At 36.0% G+C, this 12,500-nt stretch overlaps 1 protein-coding gene across 1 annotated transcript in view; it reads left to right on the top strand.

The window, feature by feature from the left end:
* ppap2d (phosphatidic acid phosphatase type 2D) overlaps nucleotides 1-12,500 on the top strand; it is a 43,908-nt gene that overhangs the window by 22,933 nt on the left and 8,475 nt on the right. The window contains exon 2 of the mRNA XM_083524588.1: nucleotides 10,762-10,919. Coding sequence (XP_083380714.1) covers nucleotides 10,762-10,919 — 158 coding nt within the window. The remainder of the gene's footprint in view (nucleotides 1-10,761; nucleotides 10,920-12,500) is intronic.

The following is a 12,500-nucleotide window of genomic DNA, read 5'->3' as shown; positions in this document are numbered from 1 at the left end:
ACCCGTGCACAGAACCAGATTCCGAACCCGTGCACAGAACCAGATTCTGAACCCGTGCACAGAACCAGATTCTAAACCCGTGCACAGAACCAGATTCTGAAGTTGATTTACAAATAATCTTTATAAGTTTTAATTCATAAACATTAACTGGTTTATTTTGATCTATAAAAACATAAGTTTATTTTACTTTACAACTTTACAATGTTTTTTATTCTTTGCAAAAACTTTACTAGCAGAAACTCTTCACGTTTCTTTTGTGTTTCAAAAGTAAGCATTTCTTTATTAACGTTGAGTGTCGATATCTTTTTTTCCGCATAAGTAATCTTAAAAGGACTTTTGTTTGGTGACATGTTCCGCTTGAAATCGGATCTCCGGTAACAAAACGACATCCTGAGTGGTCAGATTTCAGAGACGCAATCAAGGTCCTGGAACAGGTATAAGACGGGAGAACATCTGTAAGGCTACACATGAGTCCATGTTCTTTACAGCAGGAGTCAATTTGGATTGAAATAATGGGTTTCAGGTGTCTTTTTGTTTATGGACAAATCCTAGTAGGGTGTTGAGCTGTACATTTTTGGACTGGTTTATAAATAGTTTCGGGTGGATTTTTAAAAGTAGAATATTTTTTTACAGATGTTTGACTGTAAGATTTCTACAAGTTACAAACATCTGTCCATCTTTACAATGGAATATTTGTCAGAGTTAATTTACACATTTTTCTCTTTTACCGAATATTTACTGAATATTTTTAATCTACAAACTTATTCATTTATTTGATTTTACAACTTTAGACTCAATCGTCTTAACTTTGCAAAAAGTAACTGCTCGGCTTTACTTTACTTTGGAAAGTTGTGGGTTCAAATCCCAGTACCACCACCACCACACTTTCTGCTGGGCCCCTGAGCAAGACCCTTAACCTTTAGCTGCTCTGAAGTATAAAAATGAAGTCGCTCTAAATACCGTGAGAAATGTAATAGTGGCTCAGGAATTCTAACAGCTACAAAACCAGACTTGACAGATTTTTATTATACACCATCATATTAATTATCTCACAGGTGTGTTTTTTTTTCAGCAGTGCAGGATTATTGAGGTTGTGTACCTCAGGGGTGTGTTTTAGGGCAGGCGATGTTGTTTTGTCTCTCCCAGCAGGATGTTTGTGTTCCCTGAGTGTCAACATGCCCTACCATGTCATGCAATACCACTCCATTGACACGCCCACACTTACTCTTACTTTCACTCAGACATGGAGCAAATGTATTGGGACACCTGACTTTTCCAGCCATGTGTGGTTCTTCCCAAAACTGTTACCACAACATTGGAGGCACACAAGTGGAGGTGGTAGCATAAAATTTCCTTTTTACTAAAACCCAAACCTGTTTTAGCATGACACAAAATGCACGAAGATTTGCCTTCTATTGTTTGGATTAGGTGGAAGATCTCCTGCTATAGAGCTCCAACCCTTTTGAACACCTTTGGGATGACATTTTCATGGTGACTGCATCCCAGGCCTCCTCACCTCAACTACATCAGTACCCGACTTTACTAAAACAATTGTGGCTGAATGAATCTCACAGAAATCTCCACAAAATCTAGAAGAACCTCTTCCCAGAAGAAATATAGATCTATAAAATATAAAATGGGGATGTTCACAAAGCACACAGCATCAATCTTATGCTAAGGTGTCCACAAACGTTTGGAAATCAGGCAGGATTGCATTGGAATGGTCAAGCTAAAAAATGAAAGACATTTTAGACAAAATAAACATAAACATAAAATGATCTCTTGAGAAAACCTGCGAACTGTCACTGAAACAGCTGCAGTGGTGAAATGGCCATCGATGTTCATTCCAGTTTACGCCACAGGAGCGCTGATTTCCAGCAGCAGATCAAATCTGTACTAAGAACCATGTGCGAGTCACTATTTAGCGCTGGAAAGCTGCCCAATGTAACGTAATGTTCACATTTTGCAGTGATTACAGCTCATAGAACACATGAATAAATCCGATAAACACTTTCCTGAAAGAAATATCGATCTTGCAATGAGCTAAAATAGGGTCGATGAAAAGAAAGATGGATGAATGGAGGAGGTGATAAAAATGAGTGCAAGTTAGAAAACAAGTGAAATTTTACAGTTGTCAATTTTATTAGTTACTAGTAAATATTCACGCTGTTTATTTTGCAATCATTATATTTAGTTGTACTTTACAGCCTGTAACGGCTCTGCTGTATTTTATTTACAGTTACTGGTTGATTTGAACTGGTTCGCAATAGTTTTTTAGCATAGAATCGTATTTTACAGTTGTTTGGCTGTAAAGTTTTACAAATTTTACAAATACCTTTTTTCTATCATCTTGACAACAAAATGTTTGTCCTGAGTTAATAAAAAAAAAAAAAACTTCACAATCTTTACTTTATATTTACGGAATCGTTTTGATCTATAAAAATGTATTGTTTATTTTACTTTACAACTTTACACTTATTCGTCCAGTTTACTTTACAAACAGTAACTGCTCTGTTTTACGTTACAGGGAATTTTCGTTATAGTTTCAGCTCATTTTCAGTTGTTGCTCTACTTTACTTCATTGTGCACGTTGTAGTTAAAAGTAAATTTCACTTTACAGTTCAAAACTTCTGATTGTTTTATTTTGTTTAGAGTCTAAAGTGAAGTAAAGTCGAACAAACAGCTCATAGTCTTTACAGTCAGCTGTTTTAACTGCCTTACAATCTGATATTTTATTTTAATTTAATGGAAATTGAGAATTTCTTTAAATTTTTTTGGGAAATGATCAGTTGTCATTGACTTTGTGGTTAAAAAAGCAGAATATAAGTCAGGGCTAGTCTTTGGCTGTGTGGTAATGAATTTGTTTTTAAGAAATGTGGTGTTTGTGTATTTAGTTGTTTAGTTAGTTATGTAAATTTGTTTAAATTGGTATTTCATGAACTCAACAAATCTGCCAGTATTGATCTATTGATTAACTGGTTTATCAGTTTTAACATGTATAGTAACATCTAATATACCAATATACTACCTTACTGTATTTTGTATGTCTATTCCATGTACAGACACACACACACACACACACACACACACACACACACACACACACACACACACACACACACTAAATAACAAACAAGCACCCTGAGAAGTTGTTAGATGATAATTATATACATTTTCAACCACATTTTTAGACTCTGCTCGAGTCTTCACATTGTATAGGAGAGTCAGTATTTCCGCTGTGATTCACAGCCCTCAGGTCCTTATGTGTTACGTAAGGTATCGCGTCCCCCCATTAACAACTCCAGTTGCTCACTTTACACTCATTCTGAGAAAAGGATGTGATCCAGGGTTTTTTTTTTAGGTTCACAGGAATGATTGGGAATTTCCTTTCTCAACACACACACACACACACACACACACACACACACACACACACACACACACACACACACACACACACACACACACACACACACACACAGCCTTGCTCAAAGGCCCAAGAAGTGGCAGCTTGGGAATACCAGGGTTTAAACCCCCAACCTTCTTATTATTAACCGAGCACCTTGGTGGGCTACTGATCAGAACTACGGGTATAACTCGGGATTAAGCACAATTTAATTGCACAAATTAATACTTTTTAATACTTTAATCAACACACGCATGGACGAATATGAATGCTTTATGTTGTATATTAATTATTAGTGAAACCAAACTCAATATAGAGCATGAAGACTAAATATTCTTGTAAATGTTTTAAAGTAATATTGTGTTTTAAATTGGGTAAATTATCAGGACACCAAAGGAAACATTAGCTATGTTTCCACACGGACGGTTTTAATTGCCGGAGGCCAGGAGGTTCTTATCCAAGATTCTACAGTGCAGGGCCCTGTTCATGTGGTGAAGTCTTGCTGTACCCTTAGCAGAGAAACAGCCCAAAGCAGAATGTTTCCTCCTCCATGTTTGACACTTGGGGTCATATTCAGCATTTCGAGTCGATGTCAAAGAGTTTAATTTGGATCTTATTTGACCACATCACATTTCTCCAAGCTCATCCAGGTGTTCGTTGGCAAACTTGGTGTGTTATTGGTGTGTTACTTCAATTACATTTTTATTTGTTTTCGCTTTTAACAATGAACATTGTCTCAAAACAGCTTTACACAGATAATGTGGTGATAAAAATGAATAAGATGTTCTGTATTAGTGTAAGTTTGTCCCTGATGAGCGCTCCGGCCTCCTGCATCCTGTAACGAAATCATATTTCTAATTTTAGCAATATATATACGGTGAAAGAAGGCGATCCTGGTTATATTATTCACATGAGCCACAAAGAAAAGACTCGGGTCAATAATCACACCAAGGTCTTTGACTGCTGTACACACTGAGACGGAAACACCATCCAGAGATGCTACGTAATCGGAAAGTTTACTTCTAGCAGCATGTGGTCCTTGAAAAAGTACTTCCGTCTTATCCGAGGGATTATTTCTTCCATTTTCGAATTATCAACAGTGGTCTCTTTCTCTGATGAAGTTTCTTGGTTACATAATAAGTCCATGCAACACAAGTTCCTTGTCCAGCATCAATATATATATATATATATATATATATATATATATATATATATATATATATATATATATTAGGGCGGATTGTCCTGTAGTTAACTCGCGAATTATTCACACTTTCTTTTCTTGTGTTCTAAATGTACTTTATAGGGACATTTTTCAAGTTTTTATTACTCATTAACATGGAAGTAAACAAATGTGTTTGCAAATTTGTTTATTACAACAATACAGCATGTATAGCATGTACAGCAAAGGTTCCCTGGTGGTCTAGTGGTTAGGATGCGGTGCTCTCGCCGCTGCGGCCCGGGTTCGATCCCCGGTCAGGGAACCGACCCCAGCCATTAGGGTTGCACAAGCATTAGTGCCGGTCCCAAGCCCAGATAAACGTGAAGGGTTGTGTTAGGAAGGGCATCCAGCGTAAAAACATGTGCAAAATCAAACATGCGGATGGTCTGCTGTGGCGACCCCTAATAGGAGAAGCCGAAAGAAAGTTTTACAGCATGTACAGCAGGCTCAAAAAATATGCTGAAAGCATGAGATTGCAAATTTACGCAAAAACAAATGGACGTATTTACCCGAATGTATCACTTGGTATTACTAATACAACGCAGTGTCCAACTTTACACCTGTAACTAAACTTCTCTCATATTATAAAGCAGCTCAACAAGAAATTGTGCATCGCAACAAGAGGCACATTGTAAAAGTGCATTGGTCAATTAAAGATGTCTGGATCCTTCACGCTTAAAGCAAATAATCTCACACTATGAAATTATGTCTGATGGTACAAGGTAGAAAATAAAGATATGAACAGGGTAAAAACAGGGTGGTCCAATAAAATCTATCAATCAGGCTAAATAAACTGTGTGAATAACAGTGGGGAGCGCAATACAGAACCAGTCAATACAGAACCAGTCAATACAGAACCAGTCTTGTCAAGAGAACCATCTGGCAGGAATTTGAAGCTAAATTTGCCATTCAAAAGACCCTTTTTTTTATCCATTACTTTTTACTATCTACACAACGTTGCTGCTGCATCGCTTCCTAACTTGACGTTCCAAACTTCGAGCTGGGCCGAGGATCAAATCTCAGAACGTGTGTTATTAAGGCTTTAACTAAACTTTTCGTATATATAAAGTCTGGAGTTTCTGGACCTGTGGTACACGTGGTATAAAATGTACAGCATGAGGAAAGACAAGGCAGCAAGGATCTCTGTTTACTTGAGAAAACCACGTGTAATCTTTTGAGATTCTTTAAAAAAAACTGGCAACGGGCCAAAAAAACCATGGGTGGAACCGTGAGTCATAAATTGCGACAAATTTTATGGAGGTGGCAAATAAATGTAACAATCAACTTCTCGAGCTGTTTATAACAAACAAACGTAATATCTGGGATCTTTTACTATTTATTGGTTTGAGGGGGGAATAAAAACATACAAAAGAAATCTAATTTGCATGTTATTGGGCCAAAAATATATTGGGACCCCCGATCTTTCTAGCCATATGTGGTTGTTTCCCCCAAAAATTCCCACAATTGTGTCTTTCGATGTGTTACATTACCCGGTCATTTAGAAAACTAGGAGATCCAGCTTCTGCTTTCCATGGGTTTGAAGTGAAAGATCTTCTACTATGGAGCTTCAACCCAATTGAACACCTTTGGGATGAATTTTTCACACTGACTGCACCCCCAGGCCTCCTCACCTTCTCACCTACATCAGTTTACTCACACATCCTTGTAGCTGAACGAATCTCAGAAAATTCTTCACAGAACATCTTCCCAGAAGATCGGAGCGCAATATAACAGTGAATGGAGACTGGATTTTTTTTAAAAAGCACATTAAAATCTTATGGTCAGGTGTCCACAAAGTTCTGGAAATCAAAAATGATCGCTGAATTATTGCTAAAGCTAAAGCTAGAAGGACATTTCAGACAAAATAGACATCAAGATTCATCTCGAGATCTGAGCTTCACTGGGAAAATACAATGTGTTATCTAAATGGAGCTTAAGAATAAACTCCAAACTCTATTATGCTCGATTATAATAGAAATAATCCGTAAGTGATTTCGAATTTTTTAAAACTGGTTCATATTTATCCGCATTCGGCAGAGGTTTTTATCCAGAGTGAATTACATTGGTCTCATTCATACACCTGAGCAGCCATAGGGTTAAGGGCCTTACTCAGGGGCCCAGGAGTGGCTGCTTGGTGTGGCTTTGATTTGAACTCATAACCTTTAAGTCCAATGCCTTAACCACTAAGCTGCCAAGTCTCCCAATTTACACAAATATATCATGAATTTCTCAGTCATGTATGTTTTTTAGGAATCGCATGACGTGACATTGATCCCATCGTCAAAGCTGTAGAACGACATTTCGGACGAAACGGATGTAAAAATGCGGCGCTGGATTTAGTGTGGGAAAAAACAGGACAGGAAGCAGGTATTCGAGCTAAAAATAAGCGACAATAATAGAGACGTTTTTTTTCCTCGACACCGGAAACTCTTCAGGAGAGTTTATGTACATTTTTTTTTTACTTGAGAGAGAAAAACGAGAAGCTGGCGAGAGATCGGAGTCTGATCGTGACAGCAGGAACTCGGTGGGTTCATGACCCGGAGTCGATAAATGGATAAAAAGTACTTTGCATGATGATTTTTGTCCAAAACCCATGTGCAATGTTGTACTTTATACTGTATTGATCCAGAATTTGTGTGTGTGTGTGTGTGTGTGTGTGTGTGTGTGTGTGTGTGTGTGTGTGTTTATTTAAGTACAAGTTTGCATTTCGTTACGTTCTGCATGCTTCATGGTCACGTACTCCTTAAGCTTCCTTGCCAGTGTGTGTGTGTGTGTGTTTGTGTGTGTGTGTGTGTGTGTGTGTGTGTGTGTGTGTGTGTGTGTGGCTCAGTTCCAAAGGGTGCGGTGAGGGAATGAGGGGAGGGTTAATGATCAATCCCATGCTCTCTGCGGGTCGAGCTCCGAGGAGCGAGGGCATGGGACCGAACGAGGTCAGGAGAGAAAAAGAGGAAGAGTTTTTGGAGAAACAGAGCTGGAATTCGACGTCTTTTTTGTCTCTCATTCCGGAAATCTTTTCGCTATACACCCTGTAAAAACGTGTGCACGTACATATTCACGACGTCTGCGCTCTTGGCATGTTTGTGCTCAGTTTGGTTTAGACCTTGAGCACGGCCTGGGCTTCCCACAATTCCCTGCGGTCTGCTTATCAGTGTCAGACAGGAAGCGGCTCAGGTAAAAGGTGATGGTTAAAAAAAAAAAAAGTTCAAGTTTAATCATTAATGTTGCAGGAATTTATTTTTCCCTTCCTGCTGCAAACTGTTAACAGAATTCAGAAAATCCCCTCCTGGTGACAAAAACACGCATGATTCATGTGTTCATGTGTGGAGTTTTACAAACGGAAAATTTATTTGATTTTTTTTATATTTATTTTTTCCCATTTTGCAAAATTTGTTTATTTACTTTCTTTTTTTATTTTTGAATCTTTTCGTTTTCAGTGCCTGGAATTAAAAGTGTTCTTATGCTCACGTGTGAAAGTTTTTCTTCGTATAACACTTTAAACACCGGACGTTGTTATAGACGTACGCTATTTAGACAAAAGTATTGGGACACATGACTTTCAGATATATTTGGTTCTTCTTCAGAATGTTACCCCAAACTTCAAATCACACAATTGTACAGAAGGTCTTTAGATGCTGTATCGTGAACAAGGAGAAACCTGTTCCAGCGTGACGATGCTCCTGTGCACAAAGCCAGCGCCATGAAAATCTGCTTTCCATGGGTTGGAGTGGAAGATCTCCTGCTATAAACCCTGTCGAACCTTTGAGATGAATCTCACTTCACCTCAATTCACCTACATCCTAAAGTACCTGAAGTGCACCTGAATGTGGCTCATAGAATCTCAGACAAATATACAAAAAAAATCTTGTGGAACATCTTTCCAGAAGAGTGGAGCTTATTATAAGATTCTGTGTAGAATCCGATCTTATCGTCTGGTGTCCACAACTTTTTTATTTAGCATGTTGGAAGTCTGGATTTCTATCAAACGAATGGACTATTATTATTATTATTATTATTATTATTATTATTATTATTATTATTATTAATATTATTATTAATATTATTATTATTATTGTTGTTGTTATTATTATTAATTATTTTTATTTTTATGTAATTATTATTATTATTATTATTATTATTATTATTATTGTTATTATTATTATTATTATTAATATTATTATTAATATTATTATTATTATTAATATTATTATTAATAATATTTATTATTATTGTTGTTGTTATTATTATTAATTATTTTTATTTTTATTTAATTATTATTATTATTATTATTATTATTATTATTATTGTTATTATTATTATTATTATTAATATTATTATTAATATTATTATTATTATTAATATTATTATTAATAATATTTATTATTATTGTTGTTGTTATTATTATTAATTATTTTTATTTTTATTTAATTATTATTATTATTATTATTATTATTATTATTATTATTGTTATTATTATTATTATTATTATTATTATTATTATTATTAATAATATTTATTATTATTATTGTTATTATTATTATTATTATTATTATTATTATTATTATTATTATTAATAATATTTATTATTATTATTGTTGTTATTATTATTAATTATTTTTATTTTTAATTATTTATTATTATTATTATTATTATTATTAATAATTATTTTTATTTTTATTTATTTATTATTATTATTATTAATATTATTATTATTATTATCATCATTTTATTATTATTATTATTAATATTATTAATATTAGAAATATTATTCTTATTGTTATAATTATTAATAATATTACTATTAATATTATTATTATTATTAATTATTTTTTATTTTTATTAATTATTATTATTTCTGTTGCATTAAATGTGAAATCAGTTTTAAGCGTACTGTCATTATACAGTGAATTTTCAGTGAACTTTCCTCTGCTTTTCTTTTTTCTCCTTTTCTTTTTTCCTCCATGAATCCTCTCATCACAGATTGGGCTCTTTTTCAACTTTCCTCGAACGCTTACAATCGCTCTTTTCTTTAAATCCGTCTTGTGATCTTTAATCTTTCTGTTCTGTCGTCTCTCTCTCTCTCTCTCTCTCTCTCTCTCTCTCTCTCTCTCTCTGAGGGAGTTATGTGAAGAATCTGAAGTCTTCATTTCAGCATCAAGGCAGGCCTTACAGGGCGAAGAGGTTCTAACTACAGTTTAATTGCAAATAATGAGGATGATGGAAACGAGTAAATCGCAGCGGGTTGATGGAGTGTTTCATAAGACATATAATAAAAGTAAATAATAATAATCTCATACGTTTCGGCTTCGATTTACTCAAATTCCAACACTACTTTGCGTCCCTGTATGACGACTCTGTGTCGAGTCTCTGTGCAAAGAAGAACTTCCTGAAATGTTTTCGTCCATCAACATGTGGTTCTTCCTTCTTCTTTAGATGGCATGGAATTTTCACTTCACTTGAACTAGGAGATCCAAACCTGTTCCAGCATGACACAAACTCCACAAAGCTCCAGCTCCATGAAGATCAGGCCTCCTCACCTCACCCACATCAGTGCCTGACTTTACTAGTCTTGTGGCTAAATGCAGTAAACGTAAAACAAAAACCCAAATCGTAAAGCAAAATATGACCAAACTGAAAAAACTTTCTCACGTGCAAAACGTAAGTCGCTGCGACACGCGAATTTAAAAGTCACAGCAAAGACTACAGTTGTGGCCTTTATTTTCACGGTCCACACTACGATGCAGAAGATTTCGAATCGATCCTTTGTGGAGAGCGTTTTCATAAAAACGGGGTCTCGGGATGCGTGGACACGGCCTTAAGCATCGTTTTAACGAAGCTCGTCAAAATTCAAAGCTAGTAAAAAGTTTCACTTCCGTATACAATTGATGTAAAAAAATAATAATAATAAAACGCCTCGTGCGACTGTAAAACCTGTCCTCCAGTGGCACTGACTTACACAAATCTCACCTACTAAACGTGACTTTCTCCATAACATCCATAGCATAAATTGGAAAAATGTGGTCAAATGAATATCGGATTATGCAATTAATTGTACTTTTTTCTGCTCTCTCTCTCTCTCTCTCTCTCTCTCTCTCTCTCTCTCTCTCTCTCTCTCTCTCTCTCTCTCTCTTTCCAGCGTCTATCCCTTTCTTTGCGTGTGAGCTGAAGACCGTAAAGCCGTACAAGCGGGGCTTCTTCTGCGGAGACTCGAGCATCACTTACCCTCATCTGGAGAAGGAGGCCATCCCAGACAGTGTCCTCATTACTGGAGGAATTATCATTACAGGCCTAACAGTAAGACACACACACACACACACACACACACACACACACACACACACACACACACACACACACACACACACACACACATATTAAGTGCTGCCAGAGATCATATCTTTTCAAGGAACACCCAGAACAACAACAGCTTAATGTCTTTACCTGCTGTGTCCTGTTGTTCTGTTTGTTTAAAAAAAAATCCACTTCTCTATTTATAATGTTGAGATTTCAAAGCAGTCACAAAGTTCACATCTGTATCATTATTGATCGGAAAGAGACGATTCATCGCTGTATGTTATCGATATCGTGAATTTTCCAGAGCCGCTATATTAAAGACCACGGATTCGAGCGTCCCATTCCACATGTAGTCCATATGACCTGTTCCAATAACCTCCACTCTTCTGGGAAGATGTTCCACTAGATTTTATGTGAGAATTCTATGAGCTACAAGGACGCTAGTAAAGTCAGGTACTTCAGGACGTAGGTGAGGTGAGGAGGCTTCTGGGGTGCAATTTACACCAAATAGAGTTTCACATTCAATAGAGTCTATAGCAGGAGATCTTTCACATCTTCTGACCCATGGAAAGCAGATCTTCATGCAGTTGTTTTTTTTTTTTTTTCTTTTTGTCAGAACAGTTTGCCAGTTCATCGTCTTGTTGAACGGTGAAGTCGCTTCCAATCAGGAATTGCATTGTGTTGAGGTACGGAAAGGTTGCCATGTTTGTTCCTTGTACCTGGAATAAGTTCTCCAACCTTCCCTCCTCCAAAACCAATAAGCTTCCACCTCCATGTGTGAGTGTGGGGGTGCGGGAGTCTGACCACATCTTCTCCCCTGTTCTCCATCTTACACAAGTTCTTCTGTTAGAGACAAAAATCTCACATTTGGACTCAAAATGCTGATTTATAGCTTCAAAAACGCCTCTTCCTGCTCTGATCCCTGTTTTAAGGAGAACTAAAGTATTGAGTAAAATTCAGACAATCGATCAGTTGTTTGAGCTCCAGCAAGTTTCTTTAAAAATGACAGCAGGGGCACCAACACTTTCGAGCCCACAGTGGCGTGTGACTTCATTGTGAAGTTGATGCGAATTTATGATTAGTAATAAATTGTGTGTGTGTGTGTTGTTTGTGGGAACCCTGATGTTGTTATTATTTTAGCGAACTCGAGCGAAGTCCTCACTTTTTCTTCATTACGGTTTTTCCTATTAAACACCATATTCAATTTCCTATAAAAAACTCACGTGCGATGTTTCTGCTCACGTTTCAGTAGCACTGGTAAACACTGGTTTCATTAAAAAAGGCGTGTCGTGAAGTATTTTTACTTCCAATTAATTTTACATAAGTACAAGTCTAAAAATCGCTCAAGAAAAAAAGTAAAAAAAAATAAAAAATTTAGTAAAAAAGTAACAAAAAAAAGTATTTAGAGTAAAATTGACCATTCTAGTGGGATTCTAGTGTAGTTAAAAAAAAAGAGAGATATAAATCTTAAACTAGTTGTTTTTAACTGAAGGAACACATGCACAATTAAAGTGCAACAAAAATAATAATAATAAAAAGACAATTCGTAAGTAAAAAAAACCGATATATTAAATATATTAA

The sequence above is a fragment of the Silurus aristotelis genome (genome assembly GCF_946808225.1).
Source record: "Silurus aristotelis genome assembly, chromosome: 21".
Taxonomy (NCBI): Eukaryota; Metazoa; Chordata; class Actinopteri; order Siluriformes; family Siluridae; genus Silurus; species Silurus aristotelis.
The sequence above is the reverse complement of the archived record's forward strand: the minus strand, read 5'-3'. Positions and strand labels throughout refer to the sequence as shown.